General features: G+C 46.3%; 1 protein-coding gene across 1 annotated transcript in view; it reads left to right on the top strand.

Annotated features, from left to right (window-relative positions):
* The window catches only part of BRCA2 (BRCA2 DNA repair associated), a 616,646-nt gene that overhangs the window by 87,533 nt on the left and 506,960 nt on the right, over positions 1–22,153 (top strand). Inside the window, exons 6-10 of the mRNA XM_086935127.1 lie at positions 6,257–6,339; positions 6,416–6,456; positions 6,537–6,648; positions 12,932–12,987; positions 14,771–14,885. Of these exons, the coding sequence (XP_086791253.1) occupies positions 6,257–6,339; positions 6,416–6,456; positions 6,537–6,648; positions 12,932–12,987; positions 14,771–14,885 (407 nt within the window). The remainder of the gene's footprint in view (positions 1–6,256; positions 6,340–6,415; positions 6,457–6,536; positions 6,649–12,931; positions 12,988–14,770; positions 14,886–22,153) is intronic.

Below are 22,153 nucleotides of genomic sequence, written 5' to 3'. Positions count from 1 at the left end.
TCTACCTTCACTAATCCCTTGATATGGAAGATAATCTGTAGTGAGCAGGAACCCAGTGGGGCCAGTCAACATGCACAGTAAATATGAAGTAAGGCCTTGCTCTGATAAGTCCCTTTGAGTCTTTATCCACATGGCAACAGCTTTATTGTTTAAGCTGAAAAACTGTAGTGTTCCATTACCCACGGAAAAGCCAAGGATTCACTGGATATTGGAACTTCACTCTTTAATTCTGCTGCAAAAGTTGTGTCCTCAGCAGAAGGTGTAAGATTAAGTGTGTGTGAAAGTTCCATCCATCTGGCCTCTATCTGTTTATCCACAGGCATGCCCTCTATGGCTGTTTACTTGTGTATTCTCTTTACTGCATGCTTATGGTTTGGGATTGCATGAATGCATGCCTGCATGTGTGTTATGAGTGTGTGAGCTCTTGTGGGCGCTTATGTCATTATGTCTGTTAGTCCTTGTTCATAGGTACATAGATGGGTGTCATGATGCGCAATTGCCTGTAAATCTTTGTATACCTGCAGGTTTGGTGGTTTGTGTGTACATGGCTGTCTGTTGGATCATCAATGTGTATGTAAATCATTGTGTTTGTGTGTTTTCCTGTCTCCATAAGGTTGTGTATGTGTGCTCTCTGTGTGTAGATGTGCTATATGCCACGTACAAGAGCTAAAGCTATTTGATTTATCTTTGCTTATTTTTATTTTATTAAGATATTGACATCTGATTTTAATTTCTTTCTTCCTGTTTTTTTCTGTGATGTCCTTTATCTTTTTATTTTGTGAGAATGCTTTCATGTTTGATTGCTGTTATCATGTGGGATAGATAAGCCTTTGTATAAATGTTTATTCCCTTTGTGCGAAATGCCATTCTGTCAAGGTTTTCTTTAAGAGTAATCGCTCCTGACTTTCACCAAATAATTTCCCAGAGAGGTCCAGTGCAAGTCATAGGAGATCCCCCTATACATGTATTGGTTTACATTTCTCTTTTATTGAAGGAATCATGCTCCCATCCTACCTCCTTTGCAGTGGTAAGACTAACAGAAACAGTACTAATGATGATTTATTGCTAATTTGGAAATCCCGTAGATCATTATGGAATGAGCCACATGTTTTAGCAATTGTCTTTTCAGCATTTTCTTAAAAATGTTGGCCTTTTAAGTTATGCTGAGTTCTTCATCCTTATTGAACCATCTGGTGCTGCTAGGAATCTCCTTGTGTGAAATAGTGAAGAATTTTCCATTTTGTTTTAAATACGTCTGGGAAATCCTATTCCCAGTTTTCCACTGTGGGTCCCTCTCACACTGAGAATTCATTTTTTTTGTCGTTAACGAGAGACATCAAACTTCTGATAATAAAATAAGTCCCCTGCTACTTTATAGCTATTACTTGATTTGTCTTATATGCAATGGCCCCAGAGGCGAGAAGAGACCTCTTGTTGTGTTGTCTTTCTACGGACTGTTAATGGCTTCCTCTCTGCTCTAGCCCATCATGCACATCCTTCATTAAAAGAGACCACCATTTTGGCAGTTGCTTAATCCGCAACAGGTAGTGGCAGCAGGTGTTTAATCTGTTCTCTAGAATTTAATCTTTCATAGATTGACATGCATAATTTCTCGAGCTTGGAGTCCCACTGTAACTTCTTAATGGTCGTCCTACGTTAAGGTATACCTAAGGATGAACAGGCATGTTTAGACCCTAGTCACATCTTTTAAAACGAAAAAAAGTTCAACGAGTCAGAGACATCCTTCAGATTTCTGCGATTCGTTGTGTGTGAAATTAGGCCAATCAGCTCTAAGTTTTCTCACAGATAAGTGACTTTCCATTCAACTTAACCTTTTGCTTTTCAGTGAGTCTTTCTTCACATTTCAGGCAAATTACCATCTAAAATCACTCAGAACAGCTGTCCGTGCTGCTCACCCACATGTGAAATGTCAGGGTGATGACTGCTATGATCATAACCAGCAGAAAGGAAGCAGGTGCAATGAAGAAGTTATCGCATTGGGGTTTGTACTACCACACTGTAGGCCACATTCAGACAGATACTATAAGGTGGTAAGAACACCTTATTGATCCATCATAGTATTATGCATGATCACTCTGCAAGGTTTCCACATCATCTTCAACGTGGAGAGGTTCTATCTTAACCTCTGCCACAGCCAGAACTAACCCAGCCTTCACCTGCACCTCCGGTTCCATTTCGGCCACCACAGACACCATAAGCATTGCCTCCACTGAGGCTGGTTCAGCAGATCGGTACAGATTCCTTTGATGATGAAGGTGAACCTCTAGAAGAAGGATAACTTCTGGAACCTCTTAGAACACCATCTAATGATATTGGAAAGACTACGTAGCCCCACAACAAGTTCACCAATTTGCCTCAGACAATATTGTCTTTTTTCGTTCAAAGCGGAAAGAGCATCAAAACTAATTGATTTGCCAGTGAATATGACTGAACTGAAATTGATTGCTTTCTCCAACTTTTCAAGAAGCCACTGATAAAATCATTAAACACAATCACAATTATCAATGAAAACTGTTAAGAGGGTGTAAAGATCATGCAGACTTCTGCCTCGGTAGGAATCATTGTCCCTACACTGCACAAGAAGCACAGAGTCTGGTAACATGCCTGCATGCCTAATCAGAAAGCCTAAAACCTATTTTGTGGTTGTAATATCCAAACAATGCTGTTCCAGAAACCCACTTCACCATGCAGAGTGCCTCCAGGATGGGAAGATTGGAGGATGACAGTTTTGGGAGAAAGGTTTCCACTTTTGACAACCAATAATAATGCAAATTCTGTGGCGTTTCTTGGTAAGTATCATCGCCAAATATAGGTGGATATAGCTTCATGCTCTCCATTCTACGGGAAGGTGAAATGGCTTCTGCAGCTATGATTGATGGTACCATAGATGTAGCCAGCACTACTGATGCTGATATTCTTCGACGATGGGTGGCTAACTCCATTAAGCCGCCAACAACCATTAATGAAGGCATTCATAGAGAATCTGCTTGAGCAAGTTGTTGTAACATCAAATTCACATGGTGTACGTATCCCCGAGCAGTAGATCAACAAATGTGCTCTTGGTTTTCCAGATCCTGCATAGGTCGCCAGGTTAATTATCAGCTATGCCTAGTCAAACACAAATCAGTTTTCAAATACACTCACCCTCTCCAACCTGAAGCCATAAATCTGACAGGAATACAGAGTTGGCGGGAACGCACACTCCTGGCTGATTGGACAGCAACTTCCCGCAGACATGGAAGGACAATCTGCAAAACTTTTGCAGATTTGTTGTATTTCCTAACAGGTTTGCAGTTTCTGCTCTGCAGAGCCAGAAAATACATGCGTATAAGGAGGTTGGGTAGTACTACGAGATTCCTCTTCACTATATAAAGCTGTTTGTGCACAGATGGAGAGGCTTAACCACTTGCTGTGTAAGTCTGCAATGCTCATATTAAACCTAATCTGGTTACTTTGAAGCTCTGAGAGTGTTTGTATTAATTTGTGAATCTGTGTCTACTGTGCTGCACATTATTGTAAGGTGCTGACTTATAGTCCTATGAGACCTTTAAACTCTCTCCTCAACCTGTTGGATGCACATCCCTCAAGAGGAACCCAGGCGGTGTCTTACGAGAGACCAGGATTTATATGGTCTCACATTTATCAGTGGAAAAATAGTGTGCAAACCTCCAGGGGCTGGTGACGATCCATGAAAATGAGCAAAATGTTCTGGAGCTCAGGACCGTCTGAAAAAGATTGCACTCTTTGCAAGGCTGGAACATTTACCAGCTCTAGTCAGAACAAGTAACACCGCTGCGGTATCAACAAACAAGGTGGCTCAAAGTTTCAACTACTTTCGGAAGAAGCACAACTCCTTTGGGAAAGGGCAATAGAGCCTGGGTTCTCACAAAGAACAGACTAGATCCCAGGGGCTGTGAAAACCTGGGCAGACCCCCTCAACATGACCAAAACATCTCCAATGAATGGGAGTTGAATCAACCTTTTCCAATGGAGCACTATACCTGTTTGCAACACCATTTAACAAGAACTGCTCGCACTTCGTTATCCGATAATGGCATCCGGAATCGAAGGGAAATGCATTTTGATACTATGGTACGAGACCCTGACATATGCTTTGGCATCTCTTCCCCCACATCACAAGAGATCTCAGTAAGGCCAAGTGAGAACCTTGCCAGCTGATCCTCCCAGCTCCAGTATGAACTCGCCAGTACTAGTTCACGGATCTGCTTCATCTCTCAGAAGCGCCACTTAACCCTCTAAGGGAAGCAGCACAGTCTTCTGTAGAGGGAGAAAACAACTAAGCTCTACACTATGATCCACCATTCCTGTGCTTATTGATGGGGCCCGAGCACTTGAAATGTGCGTAGTTATACATTCTGCAGGACGTTTGCAATATCTTGGCCCAAACTTAGGAATCAGCCCCCATAAAGACTTATCAGGCCAAATAGAAATGTTTCTGTCTCTGATATCAAGATTCCAGTCTGCATCTGATAACCGTGCTGACATATCGGGTTTTGCCTTACCTCATACAACCGGCATGTGTTCAGGCCTCGAATATGCCTCCATTAAATTTCATTTAGGTGATACCTCAAGGTTCAAAAGACCACCACACGCTTCCTCTCTTCTGTCAGCAAGAATAATTAGCAAGTTTGGGGGGGGGGGGGTCTGTTCAGGGCTCCAGCACCGTGGCCAGTCAAAGAAAGATCCTTTTGAACTTCTACGTATGGTGAACCTTAAACTTATGTCATGGAAAACAACCCTGTTAGCTATTGCTTCCATAAGTCAAGTCAGCAAAATTCACGCATTCACCATCATGCCACTTTCTTGCTCTTTTGCAAAGACTGTGTTCTTTTGTGCACAAGTGCAAAGTTTGTACCAAAAGTGCCAACGGACTTTCACTTCAGTGTTCCCAATTACACTCAAAGCATTCTTTCAAAACCCCACTATGAGTGCAGAAAGGGCACTGCACTTCTTTGACATACACAGGTGTTTCGCTCTAGAGTATCCTCTCATTTAACAAGAGTCACTACTGCTACAGTAGCGCTTTATACTGTACTGTCTCTGTTGGATTTATACAGAGCTGCAACTTGAGGAATTGTGACAGGCTCGCAAGTCATTACTGTTTTACTGATTATGTGCAAGACTCCGCCATCGGACAAACAGTTTCACATTATCTCTTCCATTAATGTGTGCCTTCTCTCACATATTCCTAATCTGTTCATAAATACATGGTATGATTCGCTTTTTGTATGTCTGGATTCTTTATTGGATAATGCTCGCTATACTGATTTGTGCTTGTGAATCTATGAAAGATCCAGTGCTGGAGAAGAAGTTATGTTGCTTACGAGTAACATCTACTTCAACCTTTGTATTGCTCATAGATTCACATGCGAACTCACCTGCCTCCACACTCTGAAGTTATATGTATAATTGTTCTTTCATGCTAGACCTATAGTAATCAGATGATATTTCTCAAGGGAGAGTGGAGGGCTGTGCATAAATTTGTTGGGCAAACGGAATTAAGTGCGCTCTCACCTCACCGGCTACTGGTTCCTGTATTTTCTGGTGAGGTGATTGTGCTACTAAAGTGACCGTGTTTATGCTGTTTCACTGGGACTGCTGTTGAAAGGTCTCTGAATGACCCAAACTTGATGATGGGTGGTGATTCAAGCATGTGAATCTACGAACGATACTATCGCAGGAGAACTGTAGTTACAGATAAATTACATGTCTTTCTTTTGAAAGAATAAGCAACAGATGGATGCTTTTGAAAACAAATGTCTTAAAAGGAAGAATGTTTGACCTCCTAAAAAGCAGTAAAATATATACTGAGAATATATACTGAGTTCATGCAAAACCCAAAAGTGAGCAGAATCTTCCCGTTCTCACAAAAAAATGTTATCTGCTCTTGCTATTGAACCGCTTGCTCCATCATTTCTGTGATCTCCAAGAAAATGAAAGGAAGTTCGATAGGAAGAATCCGAAACATAAAATTTAATTTGTTGTTTGTCCCTGACGTTAGTACATTTCTAATAGAATCCAGTTAGAAATGTTGTCTTTTTGCATATTACATCGAATCCATGATAGTGTTTACATATGTCCCATGTTAACTATTTGGTGACAGTTGTTTAAATGGGCGTAGTTGTTAAAATGGGCCTAGAAAATAACATCATTTGTGCTTGTTATGTATGCTTGTTTTTTATCATATTTTTTTTTTGTTTTCTTGTTTGCTTAGTCCTGCTGTTGTAAGGGAAATGTTTAGAACACCACGCCGGATTATGAAATGTACACACCAAACACCGTTGCGAGAGCAAAATGGTGCGTAATTTTGTTTTATTGCAGACTTGTTCCTTCTGAGGCTTCTATATATTTTAATGGGATTATTTTTTTCCAGAAGTATGCGGAAGCCTGTTTTGCACACCAAAGCTTCTGAGGGTAAGTTATATGTCTCTTCTTTTTAAATCATGGACCCACATTTCTTTCCATTTTCACATGTTCATTCATTATATTTCCAGGATCAAACTGCAAAATGCATATCTGAAAGTCTTGGTGTAGAAGTGGATCCGGAGATGTCTTGGTCAAGTTCTTTAGCAACACCACCTACTTTGACCTCAACAGTGATCATCGGTAACTACAATTTTGAACAGGTTGTACTCGATGTTATTGAATGAAAAAATGCAGTGTAAATCTCTGGATGTTCTTTCTCCTATACAGCTGTATAGCTTTAAGTCTGGAATATGTTTTTCTTACATTATAAACTCTGATCAAGCTACTTAAATACCTGCCATCAATGCAAAGCTACTTTGATACCAGCAAAATATAAATCAACGCTCTTACAAATTGTCTTATAGTTGGCACCAAGTATATATCCTTACAGACTTCATCATTGTTCTATTTGTTCTATCCACCAATGGTGGTCTTGTATCCATGTTTCCTCTATGCAAGATGTTACTTAAATACAAAAGAGAGTTGTGACACTATGTACATGCCATTTCGAACCAGACCTTCCTATTTGTTAAACCCCCAACTGAGGCCTCAGTTTTTTCCATTTAACATTTGGTTTGGGAATTGTTATATTCATTTATTTTTTAGAGACTAGCTTTAATTATTAACAACATTATGAAATACACATTGGTCAACTGTAGAAGACTCGGACATGTGATTACTGAAAATGCATTGTGGTATATTTTACGTGGTAAAGTTTGGCAAAATAACAAAATTCATAACAATATTTACACTCACAAATGTTATAACTAGTGATATCAGTCTGAACCTGGGTTATCTGTTCATGCCAAAAGTGGAAAAGGGAGGTGGGGGAGAGAACAGGAGGATAGCAAACGGAAGCCGTCCACATGCACCACATCACATCAAAACACAATACTCAACATGGACATCCGTTCACCAAAATTGACCTTACACCCCCTTTGACTTCAGTGGCATAACTGGAAATTACATCAAATGACCTTAAACCATGAATCCCAGCGATTGATGCCACATGACCTTGATCAAAATAATTGATGGCACTGAAGCCAAGTGAATAGAGAAAATGTATTGATAAATCACAGGAAGATTCACAAAAAAAGATTAAACAAACAGTACTGGTCACAACCATATACAATAATCCTTTTGGACCATATATTAGATTTGAACTACATTGTTGGCGTGATTTACTCCTTATCACTGTTGAAAAGTTTTGAATTGTGATCACTTGTAAGGAACTATCACACTTACAAAGCAACAGGGGGTGACTATTTCATTCAAACACATTATTAGATTGGGCCTGGAGATCGCTTCAGCTGTTTCGTCACCCTCATGTGATCGCAAACAAATCATCAAATCAAAATACATATAAATGCATATAGAGCTTTGGGTCAGCTATCTTCATCCATTGATCTGGTTAGCAGCTACTGACATTTTGCCTCTGCCCGCTGCAGCATATAGCATGGAGCAGTAGGTCAACCTACTTAATTCATTGGTTGCCTTACACTGTAGAGTGGTGGCATTTTGCATGATCATATTTGCACATCTTCCTATAAAGAAATGTACTTCAGTGCCAAGAATAGTGGGCCAATACCTCACTTTTCCAGTTTTTTTTTCTTTGGATTCTTTTTTTGTTGTTGTCATTCTTGCGTGTTTAAACTATGCGATCAGGTTACCATAACTGAGAAATAGTACATTTTCTTTGAGCCAATAAGAACCATTTTCCTGTGACATTGAAACTAAACAGGGTTACTATATAGGTACACTTGCCTGGTAAGATGGACCCATATTGTCCTATTGAAATTATTCTTAATTTTATTTAAAATTATTCTTGCAAGCTTCTCAACACCTCTAATGCCGGATTCAGACCAAACCACAGCACCAAAACTACTGCTTGCCACCACAGACGCCATCTGCAGGATTCTAGACAGAGGAGACATCTGGCCCTCAACCTCCTCCGCATTGTTTTTACACAGTCTCTGACTCATCCTCATTCAACGTCTGCACGGCATCGGAATCCAAGGGCCCACACTCTGCTTGATCTGCTCCTTCCTGACTGGTATGTTCTAGGCAGTCAGCCTGGCTCCATTCTCGTTAGACCCTTGGGACCTCATCTGTGGAGTCCTGCAACGACCCTCACTGAGCCCAATTCTCTTCAGCACTTACATGAACCTGCTGGTCTGCATCATACGTTCTCACAACATCAACATGCTCTCCTACACAAGGATTTGTAACTCCTCCTCTCCCACACATGCAAGACACCCAAAAAAAATTGAATAAGTTTACATGATCAAAATTGGTGACTAGATGAAGTCCGACTGTCTGAAGCTGAACACTGACTGGACCGAAGGTGTGATGTTTGAGAAAAGTTCCACATTGTCGAACACTATCTGGTCACTGAAAGATCTAGGACCTTCACATACACCCATAACCAGGCTAGGAACCTCCAAAACATACCTATATGTGAGTTCTACATCACAGCTTTCATTCAAAGTGGAATTCACCCGGAAGAAATGGGAATTTAGAAACCTCTGAGTTTCTTCATCATGATAGACTCAGTCTTTCAATATGCTTTAAGAGGGGCCCAAACTCGAAGGGCTCCATCGCTTTCTTCACAAGTTGTAGCTCCTACTCCTCACTGTCAGAAAGATTCAAATTGGGGAACTCGTGCACTCGGGAGCTCATCATCAGCATATTGAATTTTTTGGTAGCAGCCTTCATCGTGCACCTGTGTTGGAATGAATTGCCTAATATACCTAACTCTGTACTCGCACCCGTTCTCTCAATTGCAGGACCTTTGCTGGGCAAATGAGCCCCCTGCAGCACTACCACTGTGTGCTCTATTTCACCATCCAAAACCAACTTTCGAAGGTAGTGCAGTTGGGCGGATAATCAATGAGTACATTTTGCAATTGAATTGGCCTCTTTTTCTAAATGCTCCACCTTGAACTCAAGATTTGTAATTGAGGCCGTCGCACAGCACTCCCATTTCTGATATCTTTGTGCAATGTCACCCTGAGCCTTCACTGATTTTTCCATAGCTATCATTCATGTGCTTGCGTTTTCCACATCATGCTTCATATTTAGTATTTATTATGCAGCCCTGTATATCCTCCATTGTGCCAGCATGGGTGAAGCAGACTCTGATCTTCAATCTCGATACTTGTCTGACTGGCGCCCAGTATCTCCTCACCTGTACTTTGTAAGCCTCTGTGTAATGTGCCTCATTTTGGCAAAGGAGGAAATTGTCTAGAGAGGAGATTTTGCCTTTTGAGTGATGTGGAGGCCTAGTAGCATTACCTGGCTTAGCAGTGGCAGTTCCCAGTGGGCTACCGAACCCTTCCCTACAGGTACAGAGCTGGAAAGTGTTAGACAACGGTGCTTTTGTAACCAGAATAACCACTGCAAACTCACATTAATGGTTGCCGGTTAACAGGTGTGGTGGCTTTCATAGATTACAGGGTTCATTGCATTTCATGGCCCTTTTGATGAAATCTCTGGCATCATTATAGCACTGACGTATTGTAACCACCCTTGGCATATTATTTCCCCTTTGCATTATAATGGTCATTCCTAGTATATTGTGGATGCCCTTAGCTTATTGTGCGCACTCCCCTCTAGACATATTTTTGCAATTACTACACCTGCCACACTGGCACACTTGTCGTGCCCTTGCACATTGTTCACATTACTGCTATACCCTGATGTTTATGATAGATACCCCTCGCATATTCATAGCTGAGGTATATTATGGGTGTTCCTGGCATATTGTGGCATTTGTGGGTTTATCTCTGCCTGCTTTCTACACTCTGCATCATCCTTCCAAGGAGGAGGAGAGACTCCATCATTTGGACCCTAAGAGAGCCATCACCTTCTATATTGATCACACCAAACGCCATCAGGTGGATGACCAACTCTTCATTGGCTTCACCGGAAAGAAGGGAAAGGCTTTGCAGAAATGGACCATCTCCCGATGGATAATATTCTACATGAAAATCTGCTACGCATTGTCGAAGAAGCAATCCCCTGAGGGCTTGCAGGCTCACTCCAACTGTTCTTACGCCACCACTACTGCATTAGCGCCTGGGATGCTTGTCCTAGACATCCGCCAAGCTGCCACGTGGATGCTCCTCCACACATTGACAAAGTACTACTGCTTGAGTAGTCAGGTCCGTCATGATTGCCATTTTTCCCTTTCGGTCCTCCAGGACTTTTGGGTCTATCCCAGTTTTCAGACCCACTTTGTGAGGTAGTGCTTGGGTATCTATTCTGAGACTGGGAATCTGCGATTAGACGCCTCTATCAGAAGAACAAGTTACTGCCCTCTGTAACACTTTTTGTGGTGGTGACACTATCCTGAGATTCCTCACTGACACTCACATCCTGCCCATTCTGCTAACTAGCCTCTCCATCCAAAAGACCCCCTTAGACTCTACTGACTGGTTGAAACAGAAGCATTGTTTTTGAGCTCTGTGTATTTGGCGTGGAATAGTCCGAAAAGAAACTGATGTTAGCACCCTAGGGAAGAGTATATGTGAGCACTACAATGCCACTTATGACGCAGAGTTGAACGATGCCACCTACTACCACGCAGAGGTACTGCTCAATCTTCGGTTAGATAAAGTTTCTACTGGAAAAAGCATTACCTAATGTAAGTAACTTGTTCCTTCATTTAAAAAGTTTTCCAGCAAGATATTGCTCTATTCATGGGTGTCTGAGAACATTCCATGACAGTTAACTACAATAATAGGCTAGTACATTTTTTGTGCTTAGTGGTATTTTAGCACCAATAGTTGGAAATTAATGTATTTGTTTTATTAATACAAGACCAGTAGAACCTGAGCCATTGTGTATCACTCCAAATATTTAAGCGCACCTGCAAACATAAAAGTGAAGTTGGAAAAAAACACAATTTTAAAAACCGAGGCAACTATGTTTTATTAAGCCTTGGCTAAAATCTGGAGGAAGACGAAATGCATCACTGCTGTGCTTATATGTTCACAAGCTACAAAATGCAAAACTAACAAAGTTTTCTCTGGGTCTGATGTCTAGACATGCCGTTTGCCTTTGGTATTTTTCCTACAGCTTAGTTGGGTGTCACAAGGAGCAAAATGTATTGGTGTAGCAGTATTCAGTTTCAACTCTCAATTGCTAGTAGTTTTCGTCTATAGTGCAGCACAATGTTTATGTAAATGTTTATTTAAATTGATGCTTGCGAAAGGTGCTCTATTGAGAGCACACTGGGCAGAAATCTTTCACAACAGTGTGAACTAGCAATTCCCTCTAGGACCAGCTCCTCACACTGCAAGTCCACTTCGGAGTCTCAAACGGATGACTATTGATAGTTCATCTAACTAACCACCATTACCGGCTTCTCACACAGGTTACCAACATGAACTCTTGCATTTCCCACTAATATCTGTTCTTTAGAGCGCCCACTAGTGCTAGCTACTCACATTGTTAATCAAACCCACCGCCTTCCAACTGGCTACCTTCTCTTGTCTCACACTGTCCTCCAGTGCGTTTTCCTGATTTTGCTCGCCACAATCCCATATTTTCTTGCCCTGCAAACCAATCATAGCTCTTCAAAATGCTGATCCATACATACACCTCACACAGGGCACTAATACAGGTTTCACACATTGCCTTCCAGTGTCAGCCCCCAAACTGTATAACGTATCTCCTCTTGCTGCCTGCCAGTGTACACTCACATTTTGCTAACCATCGGGGTTCACACCAGGGCTTGTTTCTCACGCTGCCAACTGGAGGCAGCTCCTCAAAATGCCGACTAATGCTCACTCTTCACACTGCCCACCAATGCCAGTTTCCCACACTGCTTGATAGTGCCAACTCCTCATACTGCAGCTGTCTGTGATTCAAACCTGCTTTGGCGGCAGATCCTGGAGTCTAGGCTTCAGGACTGGTCAATCCTTGGGCTGGAATATGCCCTTGGACCTCTGCCTAAAATGTAGCAGATTTAGAAAATTGTGCTTTCAGTTGTTCTTTTAACCAGAAGGCTTTTCATAGTGAGGCCTGCCCAGGCCACACAACACTGCTCCACTTTGATGTCCACAAGAGAACTTGCCCCCGTTTTTAGCCCTTTTCAGGCCATCCATATGTATCAGGTTGAAATTAAAGCAGATTGATTGGGCAGTTTAAAAAGCTTATGGTTGTAAAAACCTATAATTGGAGCTTTTAAAACTGAGCAGTGTCGGGTGGACATTTTTTTCCAGGGAATTGCTTTTGGAGTTGAAAAAGTGCAGCCAAAGTAGGGGTGCTATAAAATGCATGATACAGTTTGGTGCATGGAATTTTGGTGGTCGTGCCTATATATAGCCGCAGTTTTCTAGATTTTGTGGAATGCTGCATTTCAGTGGGCGAATAAATTGTGGAGGAAAAGTACATAACTATAAATGTGGCTTTATTTCAGCTAAAGGAAATGATCAGTTGTCTGGACCACCGCATCTTGAGGATAGCACTGATATTGTAAGTAAAAATGTAAAGGTACATTCCCGAATAGAATTAAGTAGTTTGGTGCGTCATTTGCAGGGCTTTATTTACAAACGTAATTTCTAGGATTTTACTTGTCCCAGACGTCTTGCTTATGGATTGTGTTATTGAAGGTCTGTTGAGCTCTGGTGACACTGTAAGGAATGTGGGGTGGGGGGTTTTCGGGGGGTGGTGGAAGGGGAGTAAAAGAAATAGTTTGTTCTTTATTTTATTTATTTATGGGATTTTTAGTGCGCAACTAATACCCTAAGGTGTCTAGGCACAGCAAATACTCAGGATTACAGCACCAAGGCAGGCAACCTGCAAAATAATAATCTAGTGCCTTGTTAATTAAAATGCAGGTTCGGTGAGAAGAACTTGGACATGCCTCTGCTTACAATGACACAAAGCAGATAATAATTTATAAAGAAACCTTAAAAATGCCTAGTGAGCAGTTTGGTTTGAAGGTGAATGTAAGTCTACCAAACATGCTACCATAGATCTCTCTTTCACGAAGAATGAAAAATAGTCACCAGCATACTGTTCTCCATTACTTACACTGGGAGAGCCTGGTCAGGGCCAGTATCTTTCAGGCTGGTACAAATGCTTCCACTCATCACAGCACACTTCTGGGAGAGCTCCAGCCACAGATCCATGGGGAATAAAACCTCTGTCCTTGCATCCTTGGAACAATAGCCAAAGTCCATCTTCTCACACCTGCTGAGATCCTCTTCGATAATATCCTCTTTTTCCAGTGGGGAGACTGCTTTCTCCCTCTCCTACTTTCTTAGAAATACATAGAAGAGAATTTAAGATGATGGAAATTCTTTATTTGGTCACTTCTATGGCTACCAAAATACTAGGGACAGCTTCTAGCATACCAGACCACTGAAAAAGGCTCATCTAATCGCTTCTTCCAGGTCTCAAAGACAGGGCCCTGTTGCCCTTCTTATCCTTTGTATCTCTAGCAACACAGGAGGCCCACTGGTCTAACCTTTGATAAGCACTTCAGTAAAATCTGAAAGCAGTCCTCTCCCTTGGTAGATGCAGCATTCCTCCTCTATTGACGTGATCCACGTGCAGTTGTTATCTGAGGAGCTAGTGATGGGGATGTGTTCCTTGCAGTGGTTACCAGACTATCAGACTATAAGTCTTGACCCAATTCAAATAAGTTCCTCTGCCGAACTGTTCCTATTTTAAAGCACTAACGCTCAGTTTGCCACAAGCAATCCCAGCAAACCACGTTCTCTGGTTTTTAGTAGGCCGGACCCCGAGCCCTCTTTGTGGAGCTGAGCATCCCCACTAAGCTTCTGTCCTAGTAAAATGTGGAAAATTTCCCTTTGAGCCAGAAACCCATACAAACTAGTTCAGCACCCAGGTAGTCTTCGTGTGAACCCTTGTGCTAATGCCATAAATACCTGTAAGCTTGCTGAACACGAGTTAGCCTTTAACTGCAACCCTTTCAAGTTATTTATTCCATTGTGTCTTCAAGTGAAGTCTTCACCTTTCTCTGGTCAGTGCAAGATTTGAGCCTAACCTGGTCTTTTACTATGTACAGCTGTGTGCTTTCTGCTAGTGTTTGTAGTTGCGCTATGTTTTAGTTTTTCACATTTTCATTTGTGTGTTCATATTCTACATTTCCTATAACACTTGGGAATATACAATTTGGCGTGAATTATAAAGTATTTTGTTTTCAATGTTCACCTTGCTATTGTTGGAACCTCATCACGACAAACAGTTGTAAAGTCTAGGGTGAATGTGTTTTTGGAATCTGTTGCAGATTGTACATCGTCTTTTAACAAAGTGTAACAAAGGTGATGGAAAACATGCTGCTCCGAGCATGTGCCATTCTGTGAAAGAAAGGTTAACTTTTGAAAATGATGCCAAATTTCACGGTAAGCAAGAGCTATCTTAACTTTTTATTTTTGAATTTTTTCAGCAAGTAACTAGTAATATTTAATTGCACCTTTTCATAGCAAATATTGTTTGGGTGGTTAAGCCACCAACGGTATATCAGCCTGTATTGAAATAGCACAAGAAATTCTGCTGTTTACGTTTGGTTAGGACATGTACGTTGCAGCTTGATTTACTTTACAAAAAAGTTTGCCTTCATGAGCACTGACATAGCTCACTTGATTTAAACCCTTTAGTGCTCTGAAACTGAAATATTTTTTTTTAAATAACTGGCATGATTCTTGTTTAGGCATTATAAAAAACAACAACAAAAAACTGGTATTAGATTTTATTGGATGAGTGGGTGTAATTAGCATGATGTAAGATCTTATTATCATACCTAGCTATAACAGCACTTTAACTCTTTTTTTTTCAGTAAGCTACTGTTTTATTTGTAATTATATTCACCCAACTTTCTTACTCCGCATACGTTTTGACGATGCGCAGTAGGGGTGGCGGGGGTTACACAAGCATCCTGTGGTAGATCACAGGAGACCCTACAGGGTCCCACTGGACACGCAGCATGAATATATATCTATATTCAATGTAATAACTTTACTGTGCAACACAGTACTCCAATTTATATCACTTTACTCGATTGTATGATATGCCACTCCACTCTACTGCACTCCACACCACTATAGTACACAACACGCCACTCTACACTACCTCACTACTACACTTTATTTCACTTTACGCCACTCTACTATACTCAGCTCTACGCTGCTCCACTGTCCGACACTCTTATTCACTGTATGCAACTCCACTCTACAACACTGTACTACTCTCTATGCCACTCTCCTCCACTCTGTGCCTAGCCACTCTACACCACTGTACTGCACAATACGACACTCAATGACACACCCCTCAATTTCTGCGCCTCTCCACTATGACATGCCACTCCCCATTACAACACTCTTCTCCAATGTACTCTGCGTTACTCCACTTGATGATAATTCACTTTGACACTCTAGTTCACCCAACTCTACAGTTCAACATGCCATTCCACTGTACAACTCACTGCTTAACCACATGGCTGCTAAGGCAATTCCCTTCCTGTGCTGGAAGGCCTTGAAATACATTATTTCATGACGAGCTCAGCTCGTCATCAGCACACGACCAGTGTACTGCATATCTGAAAGAGACACGTTAGTGATAGATTCCTTACCTTAGAATATCCCCAGGCGTCAGACTGGATCCGGAAATTTTTGCGTAGCAATACCCCTGCACGCTGGTAGGCGTCGTCTGCGGCTCCGCGTCCGTCGTCGGCGTCGTGAGCGCCGGGATGACGTCGTCGGAGTATATAGACGGCGCCCATGCGCGCTGACGTCAGTTCTTCTTTTTTCCGCGCCAGCTAGCGCAGATCCGGAAGAAGCTCTACCCCCAGTCACTTTTTGACTGAAAACTTTTTTGATCTTTTTGATCCTCTATTTAGTCGATTCTCGACTATCGGTGCCAGGGATGCCCGGGTTCAAGCCTTGCTCGAAGTGCGGCCGACTCATGTCGGTCACGGACCCCCATCGCCGGTGCCTGCAGTGCTTAGGCCTCGACCACGACGATCGAACCTGCTCCGACTGCCGGGCCCTGACGTCGAAGGCTAGGCGGGAGCGGTCCCGCAAGCGTCTCGAGCTGAGCAAGCAGTCGGCCCCGCGCCGCTCCAGGTCCCGGTCCCGGTCCCACGGGAGGTCGAGGGACAGGTCGCGAGGTCGGAGTCATCGACGTTCCGGGAGTGGACACCGATCGTCTGGTTCCAAGTCCTCAGGTAAGAGGCATGAGAGGTCGGAGCGACACCATCGATCCTCCGACCCGCCCCGTCGCTCGCACGATGCGACCGGGGACTCGGGCGACACCGCCCACGCGGCTCCGCGGGAGTCGCAAGCGTCGCCGCCTGCCCCACACCTTCGGGTCCCTGGGCACGGCGCGTCGCAGGAGGAGGTCGAGAGGTACCTCATGGCCATGAGGGCCCTCCCTCCTCAGTCGGTTCCCGTGGCGCCTTCGGGCCGATCGGCTCCGTCTGGAGGTCCTTCCGGGTCGGGCGCTTCGGCCCCGACGACGTCGGGTACTTCGGGCCCGGCGCCGCTGGCGACTTCGGTCCCGGCGCCGCACGACCTCGCTGGATCCGGCTCCGGATCCGGGACCTCGCCGGTCGACCCTACGACCTCGCCGGCGCCGTCCCTTCAGGTGTCGTCCCCGGCAGCCGATGTGGTTGCCGCCCCCAATGTTTCCTACGGTCCTCCTCAGGAGTCGGAGGGGCGCCGCTGGGCGCCGATTCCGTCGGCCTTCGGAGAGTTCTATCTCCACGAGGAGGCCCTGGCTGTTCATCCTGGTCTCCAGGAGCCAGGTGACGAGGAGCAATGGGAGGGGTCCGAGGACCCTCTGGCACGTGATTGCCAGTCGAATCAGGACTGGACATATGAGCTTGGGGAGGCCAGTGGTATTGACACCTCGCCAGACACTGGATTTACGTCGCCCCCGACTGTGGCTTCGGAGGCGGGTTCTGCTTACAGTGTAGTGTTGACGAAGGCAGCTAAGGCCTTAAACCTTCAGCTCCCCGTCGCGGCCGTGAGGACTAATCTCCTCACTGAGGTCCTCAAACAGCAGTCCGGCTCCGCGGAGCCCCTCCTGCCGTTCAACGAGGCCTTGTGTGACGTTCTTCTGGGCACTTGGTCCAAGCCCGCCACAGGCCCCCCTGTGGACAGGAACGTGGCCAGACGCTACCGGCACCGGGCGACCCTTGCTTTTTGTCCACCCACCCCACCCCCGAGAGTCTGGTCATCCAGGCCTCCAACTCCCAGACCGCATTCCCGTCGGCCCCGCCCGACAGGGAATCCAAGAGATATGAGCAGTTCGGGAAGAAGGTCTTCTCGTCTGTGAGCCTAGGGCTACGGTCAGTGAACACCAACTGTCTCTTGGGCCGCTACACCCACACTCTGTGGGACACGGTTGCGGAGGTGCTGCCACAATGCCCTGAGGAGGTCAGGGCTAAACTCAGCCAAACCCTTGCGGACGGCCGAGATGCGGCACGTTTTTCTATCCGGTGTGGGCTGGATACCACGGACTCACTGGGCAGGGCGATGGCAACGACGGTGGCGGTTCGACGCCACGCCTGGTTGAGGTCCGCCAACTTCTCGGCCGATGTCCAGGCCACCCTCCTGGACATGCCGTTTGATGGCCGTCGCCTCTTCGGCGACAAGGCAGACCATGCGCTGGAACGTTTCAAGGACTCCAGGGCCACGGCCAAGTCCTTGGGCCTTACGGCCCCACGCCAGCAATCGGGTGCCTTTCGCTCCTTTCGTGGCCACGGAAGGGGCGCCCCACCACGGACCGCCAGCCACACGCCGCAAAATGTCCAGCAGCGCGGTGGCGGACGTGGGAACCGCCGCGGCGGTGGTCGGGGTCAGCGGCGAGGCCAGTCCACACCTCCCTCAGCAGCCCCCGCCTCAAAACCTTCCTAGTCCGAGTTTTCAGGCCCATGTGACGCCTGTGGGAGGCAGGGTTCGCCATCACCTCTCCCACTGGCATACAGTCACTTCGGACAGGTGGGTGCTGCAAATTGTCCGAAGGGGTTTCTCCCTCCCCTTCGAGTCTTCCCCTCCATCCATGCCACCTCAATACCACCGTGTGTCGGGGGATCACTTGCAACTTCTGCAAGAGGAAGTTTCGGCCCTCTTGGCCAAGAGGGCCATCGAGCGCGTTCCTGGGCCAGAAGTAGGACGTGGCTGTTACTCCCACTACTTTCTGGTACCCAAGAAGGGCAAAGGGGGCCTACGCCCTATCTTGGATCTGCGGAACGTCAACGGCTTCCTCCGGACGGAGAAGTTCAAGATGCTCACTTTGGCTCAGGTCCTGGCTGCCCTGGACCCAGGAGACTGGATGGTAGCGTTGGACTTGCAGGACGCCTATTTCCACATCCCCGTCCTGCCGGCCCACCGGCGTTACCTGCGGTTCACGGTAGGCCTAGAGCACTTTCAGTTTACCGTGCTCCCCTTCGGCCTTACCAGCGCCCCACGGGTGTTCACGAAGGTGATGGCGGTGGTCGCAGCCCATCTGCGCAGGCAAGGGGTGTCAGTCTTCCCCTACCTCGACGACTGGTTGTTGAAGGCGGGCTCGCCCCAGACAGTCGTCAGCCACCTCCAGACTACGGCCGACCTCCTGCACTTGCTGGGGTTCTCCATCAATGTGCCGAAGTCACACCTGTGTCCCTCTCGGAAGCTCCTTTTCATCGGAGCGGTTCTCGACTCGGCGCAGTTTCGGGTTTACCCACCCGAACAGCGGGTTCGGGATATTCAGGCTCTGATTCCTGTCTTCAGGCCGTTATCCCGGGTCTCGGTCAGGTTGACGCTGCGGCTTCTGGGACTGATGGCCTCCTGCATCCTTCTGGTGCGTCACGCCAGGTGGCGGATGCGGGCTCTGCAGTGGGACCTGAAGTTTCAGTGGGCCCAGCATCAGGGCAACCTGTCCGATCATGTCCTGATCTCGGAGGGCACTGCGAAGCAACTGCAGTGGTGGCTCACGGACCGCGACTGGGTCAGTGGCAGACCCCTCTCCCTACCCCAGCCGGAGCACGTAGTTGTGACGGACGCGTCCCTCCAGGGCTGGGGAGGCCACATGGGGGAGGCGGAGATCAGAGGCCTTTGGTCTCCGGCGGAGTCCCAGCTCCACATCAACCTTCTGGAGCTGCGGGCGATTCGTCTTGCACTGAAGGCATTCCTCCCCTCTGTCAGGGGGAGCGTGGTGCAAGTGTTCACCGACAACACCACCGCCATGTGGTACTGCAACAAACAGGGCGGTGTGGGGTCGTGGACCCTTTGCCAGGAGGCTCTGCGCCTCTGGCAGTGGCTGGAACATCAGGGCGTGACCCTGGTGGTTCAACACCTGGCAGGCTCTCTGAATGCCAGGGCGGACGAACTCAGCCGCCGGTGCATGATGGATCACGAATGGCGTCTGAACTCGGACGTGGCGCAAGGTCTCTTTCGACAGTGGGGAGAGCCTTGGTTAGATCTATTCGCCACAGAAGAGAACGCGCAATGTCAGCAGTTCTGCGCGTTGGAGTTTCCAAGGCGGCACTCGCTCGGAGACGCTTTTCGTCGCGAGTGGAGCTGCGGTCTGTTGTACGCCTTTCCGCCTATACCACTTCTGCCCAGAGTGCTGAAGAAGATCAGGCGCGACCGGGCCCAGGTCGTCCTTGTGGCTCCGGACTGGGCACGAAGATACTGGTATCCCGAGCTACTCAGCATGTCAGTCGATCCCCCGATTCGTCTGCCTCTTCGGGAGGACCTTCTGTCGCAGCAGCAGGGGACGGTCCTGCACCCGAACCTGTCCAGTCTCCACCTACAAGCTTGGAGATTGAGCGGCGGCAGTTGAGGTCATTTGACTTGCCTCCCGAAGTCTGTGATATCATTCTGGCAGCCAGGCGTCCCTCCACAAAGTCGGTATACGCCTGCCGGTGGAACAGATTTGTGGCATGGTGCACAGCAAAGGCTGTGGATCCCCTCAATGCCCCTCTCTCTGAGGTTCTTCTATTCCTTCTTTCCCTTGCCCAGCAGGGCTCTGCTCTGGGCACTCTTAAGGGGTACCTTTCTGATCTTTCCGCCTTCTTACGGCTACCAGATCAACCCTCTTTATTCAAGTCCCCTATTGTGAGTAGATTTCTGAAGGGCATCACACACATGTTCCCTCCTGTTCCCTTCGTGATGCCCCAGTGGGACTTGAATCTGGTTCTCACCTATCTGATGTGTGCTCCTTTTGAGCCACTTCATAACTGCCCTCTTCGTCTCCTTACTCTAAAGACGGCCTTCCTGGTTGCCATCACCTCTGCCAGGAGGGTGAGTGAGCTCCAGGCTCTTTCTTCTTCTCCACCTTTCCTGTCTGTTCATCCTGATAAGGTGGTGTTACGTACACGTCCTTCCTTTCTGCCCAAGGTTGTCACGGCCTTCCACATCGGGCAGTCCATCACCTTGCCCACCTTCTTTCCGCCTCCGCATCCCTCGAAAGAGGAGGAGAGGCTCCACCGTCTGGATCCAAAACGTGCGCTCTCCTACTACCTAGACCGCACTCGCCAATTCCGGGTGGATGACCAACTCTTCGTTGGTTACGTGGGCGCGAAGAAGGGAAAGGCTGTACACAAGAGGACCATCTCAAGGTGGATCATCTTGTGCATCCAAGCATGCTACTCCATGGCGAGGAAGGAGCCCCCGGCTGGATTGCGGGCTCACTCCACTCGGGCCACGGCAACGACAACTGCCCTGGGCCGCGGTGTCCCCCTGCAGGACATCTGTCAGGCAGCCACGTGGGCCTCGCTGCACACGTTCGCAAGACACTACTGCCTGGACAGTCAAGTCCGGAGGGATGGCTTCTTTGGCCGTTCCGTCCTCCAGGACTTTCTGGTGTGATATTGGTTCGCAGACCCACCACCGGGGTTGGTATTGCTGGGGTATCTATTCTAAGGTAAGGAATCTATCACTAACGTGTCTCTTTCAGATGCACAAGTTACTACTTGTGTAACGATATATCTGTAAGAGACATTAGTTAGTGATAGATTCCTTACCGCCCTCCCATCCTCCCCGTTCTGCGAACCGATATTTAGGGTTAAGGTCATCCCCTTTCAGGGCCCTAGTTTCATGGCACCAGTGTTAGTTCTATCATGGCTCTGCGTATCTGGCGCGGAAAAGCTGTGTTATCAGAACTGACGTCAGCGCGCATGGGCGCCGTCTATATACTCCGACGACGTCATCCCGGCGCTCACGACGCCGACGACGGACGCGGAGCCGCAGACGACGCCTACCAGCGCGCAGGGGTATTGCTACGCAAAAATTTCCGGATCCAGTCTGACGCCTGGGGATATTCTAAGGTAAGGAATCTATCACTAACTAATGTCTCTTACAGATATATCGTTACACAAGTAGTAACTTGTGCGACGAGCTCGTCATTAGCACCGAAGGGGTTAAGTCTATATTTGACTCCACTATATGATCCACTATACCATTAGTCTATATAACACTTTACTACACTCTACAATACGCTACTCCACTTGATTCCAATCTACAATACTCTAGTCTAAGACAATAGACTTCACAACACTCTCCTCCACTGTACTGTATGACACGCCACATAACTCTACTTGCGACACTGGACTTTGCGATTTGAAACACATTTTTATTTAAAATAAAATTAACCATGGAAATTCAATGACATTACCTAAGTTTAAAGC

This window comes from Lissotriton vulgaris, chromosome 8 (genome assembly GCF_964263255.1).
Source record: "Lissotriton vulgaris chromosome 8, aLisVul1.2, whole genome shotgun sequence".
Classification (NCBI taxonomy): Eukaryota; Metazoa; Chordata; class Amphibia; order Caudata; family Salamandridae; genus Lissotriton; species Lissotriton vulgaris.
Note: the sequence above shows the minus strand (reverse complement) of the source record. Positions and strands in the feature narration are given on the sequence as shown.